The sequence below is a fragment of the Erigeron canadensis genome, chromosome 9 (assembly GCF_010389155.1).
Source record: "Erigeron canadensis isolate Cc75 chromosome 9, C_canadensis_v1, whole genome shotgun sequence".
NCBI classification, from domain to species: domain Eukaryota; kingdom Viridiplantae; phylum Streptophyta; class Magnoliopsida; order Asterales; family Asteraceae; genus Erigeron; species Erigeron canadensis.
The window spans coordinates 10,647,283-10,671,943 of NC_057769.1; the positions used below are offsets into that span (position 1 = coordinate 10,647,283).

At 33.0% G+C, this 24,661-nt stretch overlaps 4 protein-coding genes across 5 annotated transcripts; 2 read left to right on the top strand and 2 right to left on the bottom strand.

Annotated features, from left to right (window-relative positions):
• Window positions 1-6,095: 6,095 nt before the first annotated feature.
• On the top strand, window positions 6,096-9,702 carry LOC122582808 ((-)-germacrene D synthase-like). The gene is made up of 7 exons (XM_043755243.1): window positions 6,096-6,192; window positions 6,378-6,651; window positions 7,158-7,539; window positions 7,646-7,864; window positions 8,061-8,199; window positions 8,443-8,694; window positions 9,409-9,702. Exons 1-7 carry the CDS (start codon window positions 6,106-6,108, stop codon window positions 9,700-9,702), a joined length of 1,647 nt encoding a protein of 548 aa, XP_043611178.1. The 5' UTR covers window positions 6,096-6,105.
• Window positions 9,703-10,261: 559 nt separating this feature from the next.
• Window positions 10,262-13,362, bottom strand: LOC122581147 (probable pyridoxal 5'-phosphate synthase subunit PDX1). The gene is made up of 2 exons (XM_043753310.1): window positions 12,762-13,362; window positions 10,262-10,806 (listed from the first exon to the last, which is right to left on the bottom strand). The coding sequence occupies exons 1-2, from the start codon at window positions 13,270-13,272 to the stop codon at window positions 10,391-10,393; spliced, it is 927 nt and encodes a 308-aa protein (XP_043609245.1). The 5' UTR covers window positions 13,273-13,362; the 3' UTR covers window positions 10,262-10,390.
• Window positions 13,363-15,784: 2,422 nt separating this feature from the next.
• Window positions 15,785-17,893, bottom strand: LOC122582323 (pentatricopeptide repeat-containing protein At5g66520-like). Its single transcript, XM_043754690.1, has one exon. The coding sequence runs from the start codon at window positions 17,876-17,878 to the stop codon at window positions 16,001-16,003; it is 1,878 nt and encodes a 625-aa protein (XP_043610625.1). The 5' UTR covers window positions 17,879-17,893; the 3' UTR covers window positions 15,785-16,000.
• A 126-nt stretch (window positions 17,894-18,019) lies between these two features.
• Window positions 18,020-23,609, top strand: LOC122582324 (EEF1A lysine methyltransferase 3). Of its 2 annotated transcripts, XM_043754692.1 has the most exons (7): window positions 18,020-18,099; window positions 18,234-18,295; window positions 19,035-19,168; window positions 19,341-19,486; window positions 22,203-22,274; window positions 22,745-22,837; window positions 23,200-23,609. In XM_043754692.1, the coding sequence occupies exons 1-7, from the start codon at window positions 18,039-18,041 to the stop codon at window positions 23,373-23,375; spliced, it is 744 nt and encodes a 247-aa protein (XP_043610627.1). In that variant the 5' UTR covers window positions 18,020-18,038; the 3' UTR covers window positions 23,376-23,609. The 2 variants fall into 2 exon arrangements, with proteins under 2 accessions (XP_043610627.1, XP_043610628.1); XM_043754693.1 differs by lacking the exon at window positions 18,234-18,295 and having other exon boundaries at window positions 18,028-18,099.
• Window positions 23,610-24,661: the final 1,052 nt, after the last annotated feature.

Here is a 24,661-nt window from a genome sequence, read left to right on the forward strand (position 1 = left end):
GTAAGAACTTTTAACTTAAATATAATTATTTAGAAAATTAATATAATAATCGAAAGTTCAAACAATTAACTTAAACTTAAAACAATTTAGAGTTATTCTAAAAGTTTATAACAAAAAGAGTTAATTACAGAAATGTCTATTCCGTGGACCTCCACTTGCAGCTTTCATACCTAAGTTTAATAATTTACGTACAGTTTTAGTCCAAAAAACTTTGCTTCGTCAACACTTTTGGTCCTGGCCATAAACGTCTGTTAAAAAGGAGGTCATGTGTCTCACATGTGATGGGTAATCTCGTAATTTGGCTTAGAGTTAATTACAAAAATCATCCATATTGTGAACCACCACTTTTAGATTTGGTCTATAGCTTTTAATTATTAACTTTAAACCAAATTAGTTAAACTATGTGAATGCTACTCTCAGACATGTATGTGTGAAGAAACTAAGAAAGCATGTAACAAATTGAAGCTCACGTACACATATCTTTGTAGTAGCATTCACATAGTCACATCTCATTTTCTTTTCATTTATCATGGCTCACGAGTATTTTGTGTGATTTATTAAAAGTTTGTAAATAAGATTTAATTTAATATATATTGATAAGATTTTGGGTTTTAGATTTTGTTTAACTAGTTTGAATGTATTATTATTAGTTTTTAATTGACAAGTTATAATATTTTTACTCATATTATTAAACTACCTCAACATATTGAATCCTGAATTTTGCCTAGAAATGAAACACCTCTTTTCAGTGTTGTGATTTTTTGTGTTTATTTTTTTTTAAATATTTAAAGAAACTAGGGTATTTTAGTTTATTTAAGATGATATGTGGTTGTATAAATTACTTTCTCAATATTTAATTGTAATTAGTAATCAAAATATGACACTACCTTCCATCACTTTTCTATCTGAAGTGCATGATATGAAACTTTGAGTATTCAATTAAGAACATAAACGTATAGGAGAGATAAGAAAGATAGTTTTACCTCTACTGAAAAGTAAAGAAAATGTTTTTATAAAACCTCCGCCCTTATAAGGGATAAAAAATGGTTTACTGATTGATCAAACCCAACTTGTTATTAAAAGAAGAATATATATGAACCAAAAAGAAGACACTAAAATATGTTAGAATATAGTAATTGACATATGTGTGTTGTTTTCACTTTGCCTAACTACCGTGCAACATATTGTATTAAAACCTGGTTACTAGAATTTGGTTCAAATGGAGCCCATGAGTTGGTTACTAGAAATTGGTTCATATTGTATTGCCACCGCCTATTGCTGATGTATCCCAATCTCATGTAAACCAATTAAAAGTATATTTATTCTCAAAGACTGATGTACTTTTGTTCTAGATTGAGGACCACTTTGTTCTTTTCGTACATGTGGCTTTATTATTATGAGGTCGAGAATTATGTAGACCATTAGATATTTAAGTTTGGATAAAAAACTATTTATATTTTAAAGAGTAATTTACAATTTTCGTCTTTAAAAATTTTGACCCTAAAGTTGACCAATATTTTTAATAATCGTCATTTAGCCTTACGGCGTTAGAATATGGCCGTTAACGTACGCACGTGCTAGACACGTGAGGGCACTAATGTCATTTCACCTAACACCGAGGGACGAAAAGTGAAAAAATAGCTACCTGAGGGACGAAAAATGAAAAAATAGCTACTTGAGGGATGAAAAATGAAAATCATACAAATAAATTTATTCTTCCATTCTTTCTTTCCCGATCATCTACTCTGATCATTTTTAGTGATGGAAATTTCCGACTAGACATTTATTTCCCGATGATACCTAATAAAAACTCGATTTTGAATCCAAATCTAAACTACAAACAAAATCATTTACTCAAATTCATGACATTCAAAACACAACCAATCAAACAAATTATAGTTCAAATATGCAGTCAGTTTTTTTTCTTTAATAAATTTTGATTTTAATTGAAAGGGGGACGGTGGATGGTGGTGATTCTAGGTGGCGGCGGTTGGTTAGTGGTGATTCTAGTTAGTTGGTGGTGAATGTAGACGGCGGTGGTTGGAGGTGACTGTAAACGGCGGTGTTTGGTGGTAATTATAGGCAGCGATGGCTGGTGGTGATTGTAGGCGGTGGTGGCTGGTGATGATTGTAGTGGCGGTTGCTGATTGTAATTATAGGCGGCGGTGGCCGGAGGTGGCAGTGGCTTGTGGTGGTTATAGATGGCGGTGGCTAGTGTTGGTTACAGATGGCGGCGGCTAGTAGCAACGGCTGTTGTTGGTGGTTATTAGGTGGTGGTGATTGGAGAGCCTTGGGGGTAAAGGGGAATTATATGTCTAGTCGGAAAATTCCATCGAAAAAGATGATCGGACAAGAAAGAATGGAAGAATAAATTTATTTGTATGATATTCATTTTTCATCCATCAAGTAGCTTATTCTTTCACTTTTCGTCCCTCAGGTTGCTATTTTTTCACTTTTCGTCCCTCGGTGTAAGGTGAAATGACATTTTTGTCCTCACGTGTCTAGCACGTGCGTACGTTAACGGTCATTTTTTAACGCCGTAAGGCCAAAGGACGATTATTGAAAAAATTGGCCAACTTTAGGGTCAAAATTGTAATTTTTAAAGTTTAGGGATCAAAAGTGAAAAACGTGCCAACTTCAGGGACGAAAAATGTAATTTACCCTATTTTAAATTTTGAATTCATAGAAGTATAATAACTTAATTATTTATTCATTATCCAATAAATATTTAAAAGAGTTAATTACAGAAATCGTCCCTGTCATGGTACCGAGCTTACAGGTTTCATCCATAACTTTCAAAAATTACAGTTTTAGTCCAAAAAACTTTGCTCCGTCAACAGTTTTAGTACTGGCCATAAACGTCTGTTTAAAATTAGGTCACGTGATTCGCACGTGATAGGTAATCTTGTAAATTGGCTTGATAATACTCAGAGTTAATTACAGAAATCGTCTCTGTTGTGGGCGATCACTTGCAACTTTCATCCCTAACTTTAAAGAAAATTACAGTTTTCGTCCAAAATAAAATTAAACACAAAATCATTTGGATTTCTAATGCATAACATATACAAACATAATATATAATTATATATATTAGATCTATTCTCTATATACAGTTAACTCACAAACAAAAAAATCTTGGAAAAATCTCACTATCTTTATTATATGTTGAGCCAATTACAGAAATCCAAAATCAAATTAAACACAAAATCATTTGGATTTTTCTAAGAGCCAATTAACAAGATTACCCATCACGTGCGAATCATGTGACCTGATTTTAAACGGACGTTTATGGTCAGGACTAAAACTGTTGACGGAGCAAAGTTTTTTGGACTAAAACTGTAATTTTTGAACGTTAGGGATGAAACCTGCAAGCTGAGTACCACGACAGGGATGATTTCTGTAATTAACTCTAAAATTAAACACAAAATCATTTGGATTTCTAATGCATAACATATATTACAGATACAATCCCAGATCTAAAATCAAACATAAATTTAATCCAAAATTTAATGAAACTCCAAATCTCATTACTTTCATATCAATATATGATCTGTATACAAACATAATATATAATTATATATATTAGATCTATTCATTATATACAATTAACTTATAAACAAAAAAATCTTATAAAAAGCTCACCATCTTTATTATTCTTAGCTCTTCCTGAGTTTTTATAAGTTCTCAAAACAAAAATAAAACTAAGTAAAAAAAAAAATATCAATTACTTAAAACCCATAAACACTTAAATCCAAGAGAGTCTGAATCTCTAGTTTTCAAAAAAAGAGCAGGGTGTGAGTTAAGATTGTTTGTGAATCTATATCTGATATAATTAGAAGAAGTTGGATAATCAGGATTTTTTTTTTGTGTGTGTGTGTAAGTGTTTCTTTTCATATAGATTGAGAATAAAAATTTTGGACCAAAACTGTAATTTTTTTGACCCATTTCAAAACCCTAATTTTGACCCAAATCCATTTTGAACCTAAATTTGACCAACAATGCTTAGATTGGACAAAGAAACATGATTAAAAGAATAAAATGATGAATTTGAGTTAGAATTCACTTACCAAAACTTCCACAAATTGCTAAACCCGAAAATTACTCAAAAGAAGATGTTCTTGCACTTTTGACAACCCAAATCTTTGATATGTAATGAAGATGATGATAAGGATGATGATTCTAACACAATTCTAACTTGAAACCATAATTTGGTGTAAGAATCTTAGAGAGAGAGAGAGTGACATTAGTGTGTATGTGTGTTTTGTTCTTGCAAGAAGAAAGAAAGAAAAAGATAGGGTTGGGTGATGGGTCATGGGTTGACCCATAGAGGATTCATTTCATGTTGCTAACTAGATTTAATGTCATCTAGTACCGTAAAGCCAATTAGATATAAATGTCATCTCAAGGTTTAGGTTCGATTTGCACCAACGATGACCTCGACTAGCACATCAATCTCAAATTGAACGATAAATTGATCCATATGTACACATTGCACTTAAATGAACCCCAAAAGACTTAAATTATATTACTAACTAAATTGTTAGCCAAGCTGCACAAATAATCAACGGGTCAAAAGTCTCGGTTGTTACATTATCTAACGGTCATACATTTATTTTCCTTTATCATTATTCATCACTAAATAGATGTATTACAAGAATTAAACATAATGTTATTTGTTGTTATAAGTTTTTCTACTATGCGTGATATTTCGGTAAAATGTATGTCACTTTTAATGAAAACAAGACGATTTTGATAATTTAAGTGCGCAATACCAAAAAATACAAAATGTAGGGTTGTGCATGGTCCGGTTTTAGCCTAAAATCTCAACCAACCTAATACATACGGTTTAACAATTTTTCAAACCAATGCGTCCAAATTATTATGTCCAACCAAACCAACTAAAACCAATTAAACCGGTTTGCTTTGGACGGTTAAACGGTTTTTTATTTTATTTGAAATTAAATGTATAAAAGAATATAATAATACGTAGCATTTAAGACTCGATATCATGGCATAACAAAATATTCATAAGTTTTCTTAAACAAAACAAACATAACAATTTAAGATTCAATATCATGTTTACAACTTTAACAAATATAATAAGTATATATAATTAACAATACTAACCATTAATATAAATATAAACTTACAGTTATTATAATTAAATGATCCGGTTTAGTTTTACCGGATTATATAATATCTAAAAGCAAAAAAAACCATACAAATGGTTTACGGAAAAAAAAAACTGAGAGTTTTGATTTCAAACCGACCAATCCGTCTAATTACGTCAGTTTAAATGGTTTAGCCGATTTCGACCAAACCATGCACATCCCTAACAAAATGGGCCATCACTCTTAATGACATTTAAATATATGAACAAAAGTTTTAAATTTTGTATCCAACAATTATAGTGATAAACTAAAAATAATAATATTTGGTTCCCCTAAAATCAATGTTGCAAAACTCGAGAATCTAGATCGAATCGATGAAGGAGGAGTCAGGATTTTTGAAAAATCGGATAGAATTGGGAAAAAATCCGATTGATTTTCTATGTATTAAAATAAAAATTTAAAGTTTTATGTAATATAAAATAAAATTAGACCAAAAAAAAAACTTGAAACTTAAACGTAATTGACAGGAAACATTAACATAATTCTTTTAACATTTAAATAACCCTTTTATTAAATAAAAAAATGTTTGAGCTATTCAAAACAATATAAAAAATATAAAAAAAAAAAGAGTTCAACTTGAGAAATGCAATCTTGTTCGAATGCGTGACTTATGTCTCTTTTTCCTAATTAACCAGATCCAATAGAACTGATTCTTGACCAAATCTGGCCGACTTGACCAATACTACCTTGTTTGACCAAAGTCACTGGCGCAGCTATATAGGGGCGGGGAGGGGTGCCTGAATCTTTAATGTTGACTGTTTTTAGTCCGAGTATGACAAACTCGTCTCGGAAATCAACCGATAAATGAGCCGATCCGGAAAAATCGGTAGTATCATCCGATTTTTACCACACTACTCTCTATATATACAAGCGCAATATAGCAGATCATCATCACAAAAGTTTACTCAACATAAGAATCTAACTCCATATAAACATGGATGCTAAACTAGGAGAGGTTATTCGCCCACTTGCCAACTATCATCCAAGCCTTTGGGGAGATCAGTTCCTACACTATGATGAGGTAATTAATTTTTATTTTTTTAATTTTTTATTTTTAAAGTATGAGGTAATTAATTGATACGTTATTTGTATCCAAATTTTTAGTCGTCAAATTTAACTAATTAATCATAACTAGTAATTTACATCTTCCATAACTAATTAGATTCACAATGACTTCTATAATTTATGAATAAACTAAAAAATTAGCAAGAGGAGCAAGTTGAGGTAGATCAAGAAATCAAAATTTTGAAGGATGAAACAAGAAAGGAAATAAAGGAAACTTTGGATGATCCAACAAAACATACAAATTTGTTGAAGCTGATTGATGTTATCCAACGTCTAGGTATAGCCTACTATTTTGAACACGAGATTACGCAAGCATTGCACCATATTTATAATGTATACGGGGATAAATGGAATGGTGGTAGTCCTTCCCTTTGGTTTCGGCTTCTCCGACAGCAAGGCTTTCACGTTTCATGTGGTAAGTGTCTATAATTTTTAAATTATATATACACTCATCCGTGTCATTCAAATGTTTTAGTTTGACTTTTTAGTGGGATAAATTACTATACATTTTTAGTTAATATAACTTTACACACATAAATGTATGACAAACTTTTATAAAATTTTCGTATTAACCAAAAACTGGATAATGGTTGCAATAATATTTGTATTGACTTGATATAAAATATATGAATGAATTAAGTTTTAAATATACTTATCATTCACTAGACAAAGTGTGATGCGGTGGTGGAGGTGAATCGGGTGGCGGTGTAATATTAATGTAAAAGTTAGGTAATGTAGTTATTCTAAGGGTTGAGTAATGTATGATAAATAATTTCATTAAGTTATTATATGTATATTAGGTGGAGATGTTTAAAGTGAACAAAAAAGAATTTATTTAAAGACTTGAAATGTGACATTTAAAATGAGACTGATGAGAAGTTCTAAAGTTGATTATAATTCTAATTAAATTAATTTAACCAGATATATTCACTATCTACAAGCTTAGTAATGGATGTTTCAACGATTCCTTAACCAACGATATCGAATGCATGCTTGAGTTATATGAGGCATCATATATGAGGGTGCAAGGCGAAACCATTCTAGATGAGGCTCTCAAGTTTACAAAAACTCGTCTTGAAAACATTGCAAACGATCCCCTTCGTTGCAACAACGTGCTCTCTAGACACATATATGAAGCACTAGAGCGACCTATACGTAAAAGGTTGCCAAGGTTAGACGCAATACGATACATACCTTTCTATGAGCAACAAGATTCTCACAACAAGTCGTTACTAAGACTTGCAAAGTTGGGGTTCAACCGGCTTCAATCGTTGCATAAGAAGGAGCTTAGCCAACTTTCCAAGTAAGCAAATACATGACCTTCACACCTAGAAATGATAATCTAGCTTATGTGATGTCAGTAATCTTGCAAATTAATTAATTAATTGATAATACTTATTAATTTGTAGATGGTGGAAAGAGTTTGATGCTTCAAAAAATTTGCATTACGTAAGAGATAGATTGGTTGAACTCTACTTTTGGATACTAGGTGTCTATTTTGAACCTCAATATTCCCGTTCAAGAATATTCTTGACAAAAGTGATTCATATGGCAACAATCTTTGATGACACTTATGATAATTATGGTACTTACGAAGAACTAGACATATTCACCAAAGCCGTTCAAAGGTAAATATTCGACATTTAGTTATGTACTGCCATATATCATGAGTTTTCTCTTTCTGAATTTTAATCATTTATCAAGAAATATATGTTATTATCTTATTCTTAGGCCTATTTTCAAGTACACTAGTAAAACTTATTAATCGTTATCTATAAAAGTTATTATGTCATATATTTATGAGCTTATATATGTTAATTGTAGATGGTCAATTACCTCCATGGATACGCTTCCAGATTACATGAAAGTAATATATAAAAATTTATTGGATATTTATGAAGAAATGGAGGAAATCATGGAAAAGGATGGAAAAGCATATCAACTTAAGTATGCAAAAGAGTCGGTTAGTTTGAGTCCCTCTTTTTAATGTCTACAATGAATATAGTGATTAATCAAGATACAAACTAATATAAAGACGTACATCTTCTTAACCTTTTTACCTTAAATAGTTAATCATGCATTTCCATAAATTTAAGCTTAAAAATAACTCATAATTGTTTAAATTAACTATAATTAATCAGAAAAATGTAATAGCTTTATAAATAAAACTACCATTAATTGGAGGTGTTTTAACTATCTCATACAGATGATAGATTTGGTTACAAGTTATAAGACTGAAGCAAAATGGTTACATGAGGGTCACACGCCAACATCTGAGGAGCATAAATCGATTACAAACGAAAGTGCTGGCTATAGAATGCTCACAACATCAAGCTATGTTGGCATGCCTGGTGATATAGTCACAGATGGGTCTTTTAAATGGGCTCTAAACAATCCTCCACTTATTAAAGCTTCATCTGCCATTTGTAGGATTATGGATGACATCGTCGGTCACAAGGTATATAAATATATTAGCGTTATATCCGACTATTAACTGTGGATGATAAGTAAAGTTTACTATTCACCTAAGTACGGTGGCCATTTTATTTCATAAAAATTTCACGAAAAACAACGAATGACGAGATTGAGTAATACTCCCTGCCGATCTTCTGTTTATTTTATTTTATATTGTTATTCTTTTGCTATATTTGCTTATTAAAAAATGGTCATTTTTCATTAATACAATCTATAATAGTTGATTTCTATAACTTTAATTTTAATTAGCATTTTAAAACTTCCATTTTTAAAGATAAAACGAATAATTTATGGAAAATGTTAAATAATATGTATAATAAGTTATAATTTTCATATCAAAGTATATTCTTATAAAATTTATGGTAAGTTTATAAACAATTATTGCACATTAACTCTAACGTCTTAAAATTCTATGTAACAAAACCACTAGGATGGAGGTATTGAGGTAGTATGCACTTACAAAACTAGATTTTCAATATTCTCGTACAGTGGTACTCCCAAATTTAGTTTGGGATTTTGCTAACTGTAGCTCTTGGGTGACTATTAAGGTTATTTTTAAAGTCATATGTATGTGATGCGACGATATGGTGACAGTGGTGGTGGGGCGATGGGTGGTGGTGGTGGGGGAGATGAGTCTAGATGGATGATTATTAATGTAAAAGGAATTAATTGGTAAATTTTATGAACAAAATTATAGGAGGATCAACTGAATAAGCCTATTGCATCTAGTGTGGAAATTTGTATGAAAAAACATGATGTTGCGGAGGAGCAAGCTTATGATATGTTGAGACAAAAAATTGAAGATGCATGGAAAGATCTAAACCGAGAAACATTAATATGCAACAATATCTCTATGACTCTTAAGATGCGTGTGATCAACCTGACACGTGTAATGGATATCCTATACAAAGAAGATGATAATTTGAAAAATGTTGGAGAAGAAATTCAAGTTTATATCAAATCTTGTTTCATCAATGCTATGAGTGTTTGATTTTTGGTTCTTCATGACCAATTGGCACGTCTATCTCATAGATTGGGGTGAAAGATGCAAGGCTATGATACATTGATACTACAATATTGATCACGGCTATGATACTTAAATAAGATCTCAAGTCCATTGGAAGATTTGGAGCTGTGATAAAACTATATACATATTATATTTGTGGCGTTTAATTTATGTATTTGTGTTTCATGTATTTGTGGATTTTAATTTATGTAATTGTTTCTTATGTATTTGTGGATTTAATTTATGTATTTGCATTTCATGTTTTTCGATGAAGTATTATTTTCTTCTATAGTACATACACTAGCATTCAACAAAAACAAGCAATTGAGGCTTGAGTCATACGTTTGGGTTGTACGAGTAAAATATCCCTACGAGAAGTGGACAAAAAGGTGCTTTGGAAAAGGATTCAACACTAAGAAATTATTCAAACCCAAACTGAACCCTGATTGATTCATCAGGGCCGTCCGACACAAACCAACATTTTTATGATTTCTAAGCAAACCTGCTAAAGAGAGTTACCAGCGATTCGACACTCAAAGCCCCATGAATAGAACATTTGTTCGTTTATATAAACATATGGTTATTTTCCAACAGTCCTAAATTCTTCAACAATAAACAAAGAAAAAGCAACATGTTTGAACCACGTAGGCCAGCAGAGCAAATGCTGTGAACCTTACTCAGACCGACTAGCATACCTTTCCACGTTCTTGTCCAGGTTCAACCCGACCATGGCTTCACCCAGCCCACAGCTCACCTCTGCAAGCAACTTGGGGTCAGTGTAATGTGTGACTGCCTGGACAATCGCACGGGCCCTGCGGGCTGGATCACCACTCTTGAACACCCCTGAACCCACAAACACACCGTCACATCCTAGTTGCATCATAAGGGCTGCATCAGCTGGAGTAGCAACACCACCCGCGGCAAACTGGACCACTGGAAGCCTCCCCAATTGTTTGGTCTGCATCACCAAATCATACGGAGCAGCAATTTTCTTAGCAAAAGTGAACACCTCGTCATCATCCATGTTTGCAAGGACCCTGATGTCCCCCATCACAGATCTAACGTGACGTACTGCCTCAATGATGTTGCCTGTAATAATGCGTTGATGAGAAAAACCAACTTCAGGAAGCACAAATATCACTATTCAGAACACATAAGAAAATAATACATTCATGTATTAACAGCATCCGTTTTCACCACACAACAGCTACTTTTTGGAAACATGATATTAGATGCCGCAATTTTGACCCATTTACTTATGAATAGGTGGAGTTGGATTTTGCTTTTCCACGAGGTCATATAGATCAATAAACATATGTAGCTAAAAAATGGATGGGTCAATAGTCACAACAAAGACTAATTTTGATGCTTAAAAATTACTAAACCAATTTATTATAGAAAATTACCATTACAATAATATTTAATGAACAGATTAACTGTAAATGAAGGGGATCAAAATAGTGATCGAGTCAAACGCCAACCAGACCCCCTTAACACATAAAAAATCTACATATTCCATCCAGAACCCATGTTGTCCCGTTACGTGATCCTCCTATTTCGCCACCAGCCCACCATGTAATATTAGTGTGTGGTTTTAGAACGAAAACAGAAACAATCAACTACCATATCCAGTATTATCAGCTATTTTCTCTTCTTTAAAAATAAAAATCCCAAGAACATGTGCTTAAAGGAGCATACATTCATTATGTTGTAAGGTGCTATGATGAGTATGACATATGTATCAAACTCAACTCCTAAAACGAGTAAAAAACACGGGGTTCTTGACCAGTTATACCCCACACATTACTTACTAGCTTAATATCAAAATAGATAAATCAGATGTTTTGAATAGAATCAATACAGTATTGAATCAAAAATTCCAATCTTTAACCACACAAACAAGAGAGGAGCATTTTTCATATCTCTCAAGGTCTAAAGTAAAATTACGTAGTAAGATATATCAATCAACAGGATCAACAAAAAGAGCCCAATCAGAAGATCAGTATAACACCAACAACGAAAAAGAAGGCCCAAACAAGAAGACCGATATAAGTATATAACACTGTAAAACAAGATGGAAAAAACAACTAAAGAAAAGACCAATATAACACCTTAAAACTCATTACAACAAGCTAATGATTATAAAAAGAGCTAAGCACACCAAAAATCATTCAACTTGTCACGTTTTGCTATGAATCTGACTTTAAAATCATATATTCATATCTTGTATGTATCAAAACTTTCAACTTTTGCTTGTGTTCATTTGAACCCCTGTCACTTCTAAACTGCTCATGCTGCATGTCGCACCATTTGTAGTATTTAAGATGTTCTGGATAACATGGCAACTTATATGGATGTACAAAAAATATCTATAAATAGATAAAAAGGTAACTGAATAGATAATATTGCAACGAATTGAGAGTTCAATAGACACAAGAATAGATGGTTACCGTGACAAAGTTGGATGCTTTTGCAAAAATCACAAAAAATAAAAGACAAAGATGCATGTAACTCCAATATAGATCAACTTAAATTTATACCATTTGCCATCCTTAACAATTCTTAGCAATTAACTACTAGTTGACTGGCCTTAGTAGAAAAAAAAAACAAGTACATGAATATTATATTGCAACTATCTATTCTTCATATTTGAAACCAAAAATTAAAAACTAAAAAAACTAAATTACAATTAGCAATACATCCAAATTTCTAAAATAACATAACAATTTATATGAAATAGATTCACTTGACACCCCAATTTTACTAAGAAACTCAAAAACCAAATGAGCATATATTTATAAAAAAAAAAAAATCACATATGAAAAACACATGCCCATTTACACGTGTATATCCACATCTAATGTTTTCTCTCTAAGTTAACACATATAATCAGCCAAACACTTTTTATCATTATTTGTGTTTCACAAACATAATAATCAGATAATCAATTCAAAAACCAATTCCAAAATCCAAACACACCCTTATATCCACACACACAAAAAAAACACACATATATATAATAAATGAAAACAAGAAAGCAATACCAGTTCCAGCTTCGCCTTTAGTCCGAATCATGGCAGCACCTTCACGAATCCTTCTCAAAGCCTCACCAAGGTTCCGACAGCCACAAACAAAAGGGATCCTAAAATTATGTTTATTAATATGATTTTCATCATCAGCCAATGTCAAGACCTCACTTTCATCAACATAATCAACCCCAATTGCTTCCAATATCTGCGCTTCAACAAAATGACCAATTCTTGCCTTTGCCATCACAGGAATAGTCACTGCCTGTTTTATTTCTTTTATCAGTTGAGGGTCACTCATCCGAGCCACTCCGCCTTGGGCTCGGATATCCGCTGGCACTCGTTCGAGTGCCATCACCGCACAAGCCCCTGCTTCTTCCGCTATTCGGGCTTGTTCGGCGTTCACTACGTCCATTATTACACCCCCACGAAGCATCTGGGCTAGACCCACTTTGACGGAATATGATGATTTTTTGGTTTCTGTTAGTGTGCCGTTGCCGTAGACGGCGACTACTCCGGTTCCGTCCATTTTGGAGAGGAAAGATTGTGTTTTTGTGTGTGTTTTTTTTGTGAGTGTGTGTTTTGTGAGGCGGTTTGGGTTGGGATGGAAATGAGCGAGTGTGTTATGGTTTTATGTAGTGGGTTTTTTATAGATATGTTTAGACCCTTCATGTTTGGAATTCTTACATAAATGACTAGATATTTTATTATATTTATAAAATGGTATATAATTATGAAGAAAACAACATGATAATTTAAGGTTGTAGGTTTGAATTTCACTCAATCCTAATATTTTAGGAGTGGTTCAAAAAAGAGGGTTAAAAATTTCTAATATTTTAAGAGTGGTTAGAAAAAGGGGGTTGAAAATGATCATGAATATTTCAACTAAACTGTGTGTGTTTAAATCAAATGATTTGGCTTCAATAATACACTATTCTTCAAAGGAAACCGACAACATACATGTAATGTAACCCGGGGAGCGAACTCATACGACATATATAATTTTACACGTTGTGCCACTTATAAAAAAAAATCAAGAACCTTAGTACATACATCATGTTAGTTTAATAGGCTTCAAACCGAAAACAACTAATGAAAAAAACTAGACCAAGTTCTACGGTGAATTCAAGAGAAAAAATTATGTTAAAAGGAATTCCGACTCCATTTCTGTAAGCCTCGAGATATGAAATAGCTAGACGTAAAGGCCATATGCATCAGTTGTTTCGTAAAATTATATCCAAATATGCACTTTTAAAGCAGGCCAGTGTAATAATGTTCATTTTACCACAGGTATCTTATGTTGATATCTAGTATACTGGTACTAAATAAAAACTATAGCATGTTAAAACAAAACACATAGGTGAAAGTTGGCTTATGGATAAACAAGAAGGACCAAAAACCTAAAGTTGATGAATGGATATGGGTTAAGAACGAGTGAACCACCCAAAAGGAAAAAGGAAAATTGGCTACGTGGGCTCAAGTGTTCCAGTAGCCCGCTGGGACGAGGCTGCAAAATGATCATACAAAATTAACAATTTGATATCCATATAAATTAATTACATCTTTTTAGATTTATTTGGTCCATATATGAAACACCTTTTTGAACAAATAATTATTTGAATATTGATTACTTAACTTCTAGTGCAATAGTTACACACATTTATCATTTTTTGGAGGAATATATTGTAACATGTCCAATTAAGTATAGTAATTAGTTGCATCATGAGTTAGCTACCCGAAAACTTATTATTGTGTCTTTGAAGCCATTATCTACATAGGTACATTTGTCCCATAGCATTTTAATTCCTGTGTTCTACCTTTCTATCGAAAAGGAAATGGGCACTTCTTGAGGAATCTCCATATCACCCATATTGCTCTAAATTAACCCATTTCATTTTAACCTATGAGAATGAGGACTTCAACACGAAATGGCTGTTAATTTCTAACGAGGACTATGTATCGAGAAGGAACAAATTTGCAGAGGTAGTAGTCGCGCCTCTTAATTATCAAAACATCAAAATATAACTCTCAATCTAGATGGTATATTTCACAGAGTAAGGTCTATGCAAGAGTTGCAAGAAGCGGTTTTAACGATTTAAAGCAAAATGTAGTCCTTCAGAAAGGAACATAAGAAAAATGGACATTACTTTAGTTAATCTGTCATAGAATTTGAGTGGCTCCAAAATTGAATCACTATGGGTTCTTGACTACTTGGCTTCATCAATGACATGAAACAAGGTAATCACCAGGGCGACTTGTTTTATAGTTATATAATAGGCGTGGAAGTGTTCGAAAGATCTTCAGAAAACTTTGCCAATGCCCATCCATGTACTTATCTATGTCACGCATAGTGATTAGTTATGTGTTGGGATTGTGTACATCAATATGAAATCAACAGAATAATATTCAAATATACACCAACATTGTGGTTCAATTCTGCATCTCAAGTCTATTCAAAAATATATAAATTCACAAAATAGTTGCAACGACAAGAATAGATATGCATAAATTTTCCGACACTCTCGGGTCTTGAATAACCATGCAGATATTTTATCTTACTCGTTACCATTATAAAGATGCTCAAACTCTCCACATTAATACCCTCATACTGTTCATATAGGATGAACATGCCAACTTCTTTTCCCTACCAATGTGGATAACATCAATAATAGTGACTGCAGATTGGGTCTGTATAAGTGTATATCTGAATCTTTATACTTAAGGTTACCATTTATTATGTTTTGTGTCTTACAAAATGAAAATGAATGACCAAAACGAGTAAGACCTGAGTACTACCAAGTCACTACATCCTCGAAAGAGTAGTTGCTTTCAGGATGAACAAGTCACATTTTAGTATGGGTTGAATGAGCCAGGTGCCCAGGTCGGGTTTGGTTGAACCGTTGGTATTCTTTTTTTCTATTCAAAAGAACATTTAAAATCTTAGGGTTTTACTTATGATAAAAAAATAAGTTAATTAAAACAATGTTCAAACTAATTAAGTAAATATAATTAACAAGAGAGACTATGCTTTATAAACAAACTTTAAACAAAGGTCACCTCTACAATTTTATATTTTTTCTACTTTGACTTGTTTGAGATACATAACACCCCAAATTGCCCCTATAGAATCTACCTTTTGGGATTGAGTAACCACATGAGACCTAAATGCTAATTATGAAGCTAAATTTAGATCAAAATCGGGCTGTATACTCTTAATTCAAACCAACAATACTAATTACAACAAGAAGGTACATACATTACCAGTAATTTTTGCAAGAACACACACCATTTTTGAAGCAATGAAAGCGACTTCGATCCCTAACTACTATCTCCCTATTAGCTATCTCTGATATCAGCTTTAATGCAGCATGACAATCTTCACAAACGCGCAGATTCTTCATAATCCTAATGGGAGTTCCATTATTTGTATTAATCAAACCAAACACAACTGCTAACTTTTCACTATGCCCATATAGAAATTTAACTTTTTCACTCTCTTCAATGTCAAGAAGAATAACAGATGTGTTCGGTTCATATCCTTTTAACCTCATTTCTTCTAATAACTTCTCCCATCTTTCTTGTATCAATTCTCTTTGAGGATGAGTCTCATCTCCAGCCACAAACTCATGGACTACACCATCTATTGAAATTGAACTTGACCCTGGTGTCTTTTTCACCCCTCTATCTCTCATTAACTTTCTCACTCGTGCAGCATCTTCCCACCTCTTAGCTTCTGCATATATATTAGATAAAACGACATAGTAGCCATCATTAAGTGGATCTAATTCAAGAAGATGTTCAATGGCTTCTTCTGCCATTTCAAGATTCTTGTGGACCCTGCAACCGCCAAGAAGGGCTCCCCATACCACTCCATTTGGCTTAATCGGCATATTTTTTATAAACTCACGGGCTTCTTTGAGTAACCCAGCCCGACTCAAAAGATCAACCATACAACCATAGTGTTCAATTCTAGGAACTATCCCGTAATCTCTACTCATGCTGGCAAAATATCTACGACCCTCATCTACCATCCCCATATGGCTACAAGCATGTAATAGTCCAATAAATGTGACCCCATTAGGTTTAACTCGTAACTGAATCATTTTAGAAAACAATTCCAAAGCTTCTTCGCCATGTCCATTTATAGCTAACCCTTGGATCATAGCCGACCATGACACAATAGTTCGTTCCTCCATTTCGTCAAAAACACTACGAGCCGCTTCCACATATCCACATTTGATATACATATCAATCAAAGTATTACAAATACGAACATTCTTTTTAAATCCACTTCTATCAGAAAACTCATGAATCCTTTTCCCCAAATCAAGTGCCCCAATATCAGCACACGCCGCAAGCACAGCCACAACCGTAACCTCATTAGGACACAACTTCTCCTCTTCCATTTTCGTAAAAACATCAATCGCCTCTTTAGGCTTTCCACACTGCACAAACCCCATAATCATCGACGTCCACGACCTCACATTTCTCTCATCCATCCTACAAAACAACGCATACGCCTCATCCACATTACCCCTTTTCACCAACTGCGTAATCATAATGTTCCACGTAACCACATCTCGTTCAGACATTTTATCAAACACCTGGCGTGCATCATCAATCTCCCCAGAAACCGCATACAAATGAACCAAACTATTCAAAACAAACATATTCGACATAAACCCAAGTTTCTCAATAAACCCATGAACAATTCTCCCATCTAACCCACCACCTGAAACCTTAGTACAAGCTTTAACAAGAAACGAAAAACTAAAACAATCTAAACAAACATTATATTCAAGTAACCGACGAAACAAACGAATGGCGTTAAAAGGCGAATCGCTTTCTGCCAAGGTTTTTAAACATGAATTCCATATAACAGTTTCGGGTTTATTCGCATAGAGTTGGATGAGTTTTTGGGCGTAAGGGAAGCTGGGAGTTAAGGCACAAATAGATGCAACTTGATCAAAATGGAGATTATATGAAATGTTGGTTTTTATGATTTGGGCATGAAGTTGTTTGAGTTCAAATGGTGATTTGAATTTGTATGCATATATATTGTTGTATGTATAGGTTTGTGGAATGGGTAATGAGGTGGTTGTTGTTATAGATACTAGACTACTTGGCAATGACATTTTAAGGATGTTCTGTTTTTTTCAGTCGGAGAATTTGCTCTTATATTGGGAGGAAAAAAGAATGTTGTCAAGGGTATTATGGTCTTTTCATGTTTGGTGTGATATATTAGGGCTTTTTGTAGACATGGTTTGAACTTTTGAAGTAAAGTGAATAATAATTATGGACATAGCTTTATTTTCTCCATCTTCACTGTTTCATGATTCTGATGATACATCCTCAGGTGATTAACTTTGCTTATATGTGATATATATCTATATATGTGTGTGTGATGTATATATGTGGGTTAGATTAGATGTCTAGGTTAGCAAAAAAGGAAAAAAAAAAAAAAAGATTATTTATGTTGTTGTTATGCAGATGAAGAAAGAGTTGAAAACAGTCAGACATATGTTGAAAGGAATCATCAATTTCCTGGAATGGTTAGTTTTTACAAATTTACAATGGAGTGTTAGGGTTTTTTACCTTTTTATTAAAAATCTCCCAAATCATTATGTTTTTTAATGTACTTTTTTCCTTACTGTGACAAAAATTCTTAAGTCGTGTTTTTTCCAAGTATTCTGTCTACCATTCATATATGATGATTGTCTCATTTTATCATACATCTCATACCAGTGGGATTGGGTATTATTGCTTGTTATTGAGGCAAAAATAGAAGTTGGAGTGGAAACTTGTATTTCATTTATGAATATTAGGTCGATTAATAGCGGTATAATCTGAAACCTTAAATTGGAGAAGTTTAAGTATGTAAGGCTAGTCACAAGTTTAATCAACATTCTGAAAGTTTTTTTTTCCTTTTCCTTTATTGAGAACATGTTCCCCTAGAAAATATGCAATATTTTCGGTCTGCAAAAACAGAAAGTTGTACTCAAAGAATGAAATTATGGAAACTGAAGCTAGTGGATTGAAGTAACTAAAGGATGCTTAGATATTTAGAAGTAGATTTTTATGTGTATCTAATAAATTGTTGGAGGACGTAGGAGTGCTCATGATATTTTTTTCAACATCTGAGACTACTGATGAATAAAGTTAGTTTTACTGCTTTAAGATTATCAAAAGCTTAGAAACCACTGGTGTTTTATGCTATGGTGGATAAAATATGTGTGTAGGCTTCCCATGGAGGATACTCGTCAATACCTTTTATATGTGTCTTGATTGCAGGAACTGCTCATTCGAGAATTTTCATTTCACCAGATGAATGCTAATCTTCTATGGCCAGGAACATTTGCATTTGCAGAATGGCTAGTCCAAGACAAGTCAAAAATAGAAGGACGGCGCATCATTGAGTTGGGAAGGCAAGTGTATTCGGTTATTCCACAATATTATCGTTTCACTTATCTTATGATCTTCTATAGATGGAATTATTTCAATTGTTATATTGTAGTTAATATAAAGTACTTTTGGGGTTTATAGTTGAGAATTTCAGAAGGAATTTTGTTTCTGATTTTATGGTTTCCATGATGGCAGTGGAACTGGTGCATTGGCCATCTTTTTGAAGAAGTTATATCAGGTAGATATTACAACTTCAGACTACGATGATCAGGAAATTGAAGATAACATAGCTCATAATTGCAAGGTTAATGGAGTTACTCCTGTGCTTCCTCACATCAAGCGTTAGTATCTCATTTCCATTCAGAGAAAATCTTTTATTTCCTTTCTTAGCAATGATAAGAAATCACGAATAGAATGTTTTTGCTTAATAAGGTACTGTTAATAAAATGATTGGTTTAATATAAGTTTGTCTTAATTATACACCCATAGTAGAGGTGGAATATGGGATATAATAGGTCAATTGGGGACTTCTCTTTCTATAGTGATCAAAATGGGTAGTGAGTCTAATAAGTTAAATTGAGCTATTTGAACACATTTTATGCTCTTTGTAAGTCAATTCCTTTTTCTACTTCCACTTAAATAAAGGAATATATGACATGAACACGATATGCATATGTATATCATTAGAATAGTTAGAAGTATCAATATCGAAATTCTGTACATATCAAAGCAGTGTTTCAGGGATAACAATTGTATTAAATATAAAAGTATATAGGGAATGAACTGTGTGAATGTAGGAAAATATAATGAAGATAATATTATTTATTAAAGGTACTTTGTCAAACATTTCATGCTAAATGAGTTTCAAAATCTTGATTACATTTTTGATTTCAGAAAGCCATTGGATTTTGATTAAAGGAACATTTGACATGAACACGATATGCATATGTATATCATTAGAATAGTTAGAAGTATCAATAGCAAAATCCTGTACATATCAAAGCAGTGTTTCAGGGATAACAATTGTATTAAAGTTAAAAGTGTATAGGGAAGGAACTGTGTGAATGTAGAAAAATATAATGAAGATAGTATTATGGGATTATGACCTGTGGATGTAGTGAACTATGACAAAATGTCTATGTTATGTATTGATCTAATCGGGGGTCTATGCTATGTAACGAACTTACAAAAACTGTTTAAATGATGCATGTAACCGGCTATACTATAGGTTGCCGGTCATCAATTTTATTTCCGTTTATTTTTGTACTACGTGGCGTTGACGTGGACCTTTGACCCTGACTTTTCAATTTCCCAGTTATTATATATATATAGATATAGATATAGATATGCATATACATCTTGTATAGCCGTGTTAAAAATCCGGTCATCTTCTCCAATCAATTTCCAGCAACCAATGAACATCTTTGGCCAAATTTTCCAGAAAAAAAGCACATCAAAACCAAATCTATATGAACACAAAAAGAATCAGAAACTCCAAATATTATTACCAAACACAAATACAACATCAAGTATAGCTATAAACACAAAACCCAACAGCAATAACAACAACGGGGCTCTTTTACGGATTCTGTTGTCCCTATCTATATGAATCAATCACAATACAAAACCCATTTACATTATAAAAAGAAAATATATATAATCAGAATGAAGGGGTGGGCAATGGAGTAGTAATCGGATCTTCTAATTGGAGTAGTAACAGTTATTCTTTATCATAAATAGACTATCATCTTCTTCACCTGATCTTCTAATCGGAGTAGTAACGATTATTTATTTCAGATATAGATATAGATCTGGAACAATGGTTACTATAGATATAGATATAGATCTGGAACAATAGTTACTATAGATAAAGATATAGATACGGAGATATGGTGTGGTGATGGGGAGGTGACGGAGATACGTGTGGTTACTGGGTGTTGGTGGCAGTTCACGGTGGATGGTGGTGAAGTGGTGACTGATTTCAAACTTATATACAGTCGCCATTAACAACCTTAGAAATCAACCGTATTCGCATCACCTACTTCATCATACCGACATGGTTCATTCAATAAGAATTAAGAAATCAATCCCGAAGAAGTTCTGATGAAATTGATATAGAGATGGTGGAAGAATATGAGTATACGACGGTTATATTTTATAAATATATATATATATATAATATAATAGTAAAATGTATTGCAAATGTATTGATTCCGACGGTTTCAAGGGTTTTCTTATCATTATCAATATCTTTCTTTATTTTCCTTTTCGATTCCATTTCATCAGCCATGTAAGCATAAACGAATGAGTTGGCAGCCACATAAGGCTTATAAAACTGGATGGTAAGTGGCTTAACCGGTTACATGCATCATTTAGACAGTTTTTGTAAGTTCGTTACATAGCATAGAGCCCCGATTAGATCAACACATAACATAGACATTTTGTCATAGTTCACTACATCCACAGGTCATTATCCCTAGTATTATTTATTGAAGGTACTTTGTCAAACATTTCATGCTAAACGAGTTTCAAAATATTGATTACATTTTTGATTTCATAAAGCCATTGGATTTGAAATTTGAGTATAGATTATGGACAGAAAGTAAAAAGCAATAGCAGCTTTTTAAAATACTGAGTAGTAAACTAGTATGAAAATGTTAGCTGATTGACTGATTGAGTTTAAATTGTGGTGATTATACAAAATCTCTTGGGTATGAGTGCTGCATGAACCACGAGAAAGTAAGGCTAACCCATTGCTACTCGCATTATGATTGTATGACATGGATATTATAATAAATGTAACTGCCCAATTGTCACTCAATGGTTACCCATACTTCTTTTATCCATTTTAGTCATTTTATTAGTCTTTTCTACTTGGTAGCCATATATCCTACAAGTTGCTTATATACAATGTATCCAGGTTTTGAACAGTAATTGGTTAAATAGGCCAGTTTAAGTTAAATGGATAACTTTTGTTACCTCTAGACTCTAATACCTTCGAATATATTCTTTGATGACTGTTAATGTGACGTTGAATTTTATCTTTCTCTCAACCAGATTCATGGGGTGATCCATTCCCAAATTCTTGTCCAGATTGGGATCTCATTATTGCTAGTGACATCTTGCTTTGTAAGAACTTCAATCTCATTTTGTAACCACTGATCGTATAGTAGTATATCTCGTCTTTTTTTGCATGTCAACTTACAACAGTTATGTTTCTTTCTTCTTTTCTTATTTCTTGGCAAAAAACACTATAATATTTGAAATGCAAAAAAAGCATTACCTTTTGTAAGAGTGAACACTCCTCAACTAATTTTGGATAATGATATGCAAAAGAAGCATAGTACTTGGTTTCTTTTTCAAAAATTTATGTTCTTGTGAACTCTGCTTTACTTCAGTAGGCTGTTGGTAATTCAGGTTTGAAAACATTTTAATCACTGGCAACTTATTTATCCAGAACAACTCGTGAGTCTATTTACTGCTTCAATATGTGGAAATTGAAGTTGTCATCAAACATATTTTTCCTACCTCTTGCTTGTTTAATTGAAACTCTGATTTATCTCTCTGATTGGTTTTCAATTCCTTTGTTCTTTCTATAGATGTAAAACAATATCCAAACTTAATAAAGACTCTCTACTTCCTTCTAAAGTCTTACAAGCCACGAGAAATTGAAGCAACATCTTATGCTCAGGGTAAGTAATTAAGTATCTAACATGTAATCATTATTTGTATTTCAACTTGTGAAAACTAGAGGTGGCAAAATAGGTGGGCCACTTGACGGTCAAAACATGTAGTTTGTTATATGGGTGAAATCTGCTAGGTTGGGTACTTTTTGTCCGTGTCACAAATTGTTGCAGAGTTATATTCTTTCATTAATGATATAGTTGTTTGTATTAAATAATAAAATTATAGTTTTTGTGATTTTTGACCCATTCGATCTATTTTACTTGTTGACCTGTTAGATAACATAACCCTGATCAAATAATTCATAAGTAGATGGGTTGAATTGCCAATTTAACTTCTTGACAGATAACTGTATTCTTTGTATTTTCAGAAACTCAGTCAGAACTGCCTCGGCCAACGTTCTTGATGAGTTGGAGAAGAAGAATCGGGAAAGAAGAGGAGTCATTATTCTTCACTGGCTGTAAAACTGCTGGCCTTCAAGTGCAGCATTTGGGATCCCGGATATACAGTATTACACCTGCCAGGCCTGCAATAACTGATAATTAGGTGAGTTCATGATTGAAGAATGCTTTTTTATACCCCTAATCATGACCAAGACCAATGGGTAATTTCCTTTTGAGTTAGAAACCGAGACTAGGACCATTTGTTTTGTTAGTTAAACAAGTTAGGACCATTGTTGGTCAATCGCCAGGAACCAGTATGTAGTGAACCGTTTAATCATATTCGCTCATACAAGACATTGTGGAACTTTATCAAGAATATTCAAAGAATTTCCAATCAGTTTTTCTCTACCATATTATTCATATCTGTAGTATACCAAAATAATTGTAATCCACCCTACAAAGGCACAAGATGTGAAAAGTAATATTAGTAGATGCTGTCGGAAAAATCAAGAAAATATTAAATTGTCAAAACCCAAATGCAGTAAATTAGACTGCTATGCCAGTGCCTGTACCAAGAAATGCACAATAAATAACCCTTGACCTTCCTATAAAAAACAAAATCTGGGCACTCTGAAAGGATATTAAACCTAGGATGTAAATAAGCTACTGACTTGGTCCTCTAAATGAGTAAATGGTCATAACTGCTGATATTTTAGTCTATCCAAACGACAACGACATATCTATTATGTTTGTCTCGGGGCACACTACGATAAAGGTTTATAACACTGTCTTCTGATATACATCAACATCCTGCATTATACTCCTAAAGATTTTTGTTAAATAGATCCCTTGTCCCTTAGGGCTTCACTTAATATGCATAAAAGGATTGTATATTTCCATATTAAAAGCTCACCCCCTGAATTTTATGGTAAGTGTACAACTAATTAATGCACCTTAACGAAAGCCCTTAGGGCTTCATTTAGCAAAACTCATATTTTAATACTTAAGTTGCATAATCAACTATTCTTGTAGTTTACCATCTACCGTAACTGCCTTTTTGTATTTTACCATTTCCGTAGTAAGTCATATAATTTGATTTATCTTTATAACTAACAGAGAATATCGTGTCTCTTAGTTGGCATCTTTTAGTTTTAGTTGTGTAACAAATTAGAATGTTGTTTAGGTGTCAAATATGGTGTTTCATTAGAAAAATCATGGATGAATGATATATATATATATATACACACACACACGTACACTTCCCGCGCTCTACTAGGCAAAAACACATGCTTTAAGATAAGAACAATCAGAGCTTATGTTTTACCCAATTGACACATCTACTCAATCACCATTAATCAATGCCTTTAAGGTTTTGAAATATTAATCAGTTAGGGCCAGGGGTAACAAGAAAAACCCAGCGAATTGCATGTAACCTTCTGTATATAAGCA

Excerpts from the sequence above, each read along its gene's own strand:
- LOC122582323 (XM_043754690.1), bottom strand. The coding sequence starts at position 17,878 with ATGTCATTGCCAAGTAGTCTAGTATCTATAACAACAACCACCTCATTA.
- LOC122581147 (XM_043753310.1), bottom strand. The coding sequence starts at position 13,272 with ATGGACGGAACCGGAGTAGTCGCCGTCTACGGCAACGGCACACTAACA. Across the intron at positions 10,807-12,761 it reads TAAAGGCGAAGCTGGAACTG|GCAACATCATTGAGGCAGTA; the intron begins GTATTGCTTTCT and ends GCATTATTACAG.
- LOC122582324 (XM_043754692.1), top strand. The coding sequence starts at position 18,039 with ATGGACATAGCTTTATTTTCTCCATCTTCACTGTTTCATGATTCTGAT. Across the intron at positions 18,296-19,034 it reads ATCATCAATTTCCTGGAATG|GAACTGCTCATTCGAGAATT; the intron begins GTTAGTTTTTAC and ends TCTTGATTGCAG. Across the intron at positions 22,838-23,199 it reads AGCAACATCTTATGCTCAGG|AAACTCAGTCAGAACTGCCT; the intron begins GTAAGTAATTAA and ends TTGTATTTTCAG.
- LOC122582808 (XM_043755243.1), top strand. The coding sequence starts at position 6,106 with ATGGATGCTAAACTAGGAGAGGTTATTCGCCCACTTGCCAACTATCAT. Across the intron at positions 7,865-8,060 it reads TTCACCAAAGCCGTTCAAAG|ATGGTCAATTACCTCCATGG; the intron begins GTAAATATTCGA and ends TGTTAATTGTAG. Across the intron at positions 8,695-9,408 it reads ATGACATCGTCGGTCACAAG|GAGGATCAACTGAATAAGCC; the intron begins GTATATAAATAT and ends ACAAAATTATAG.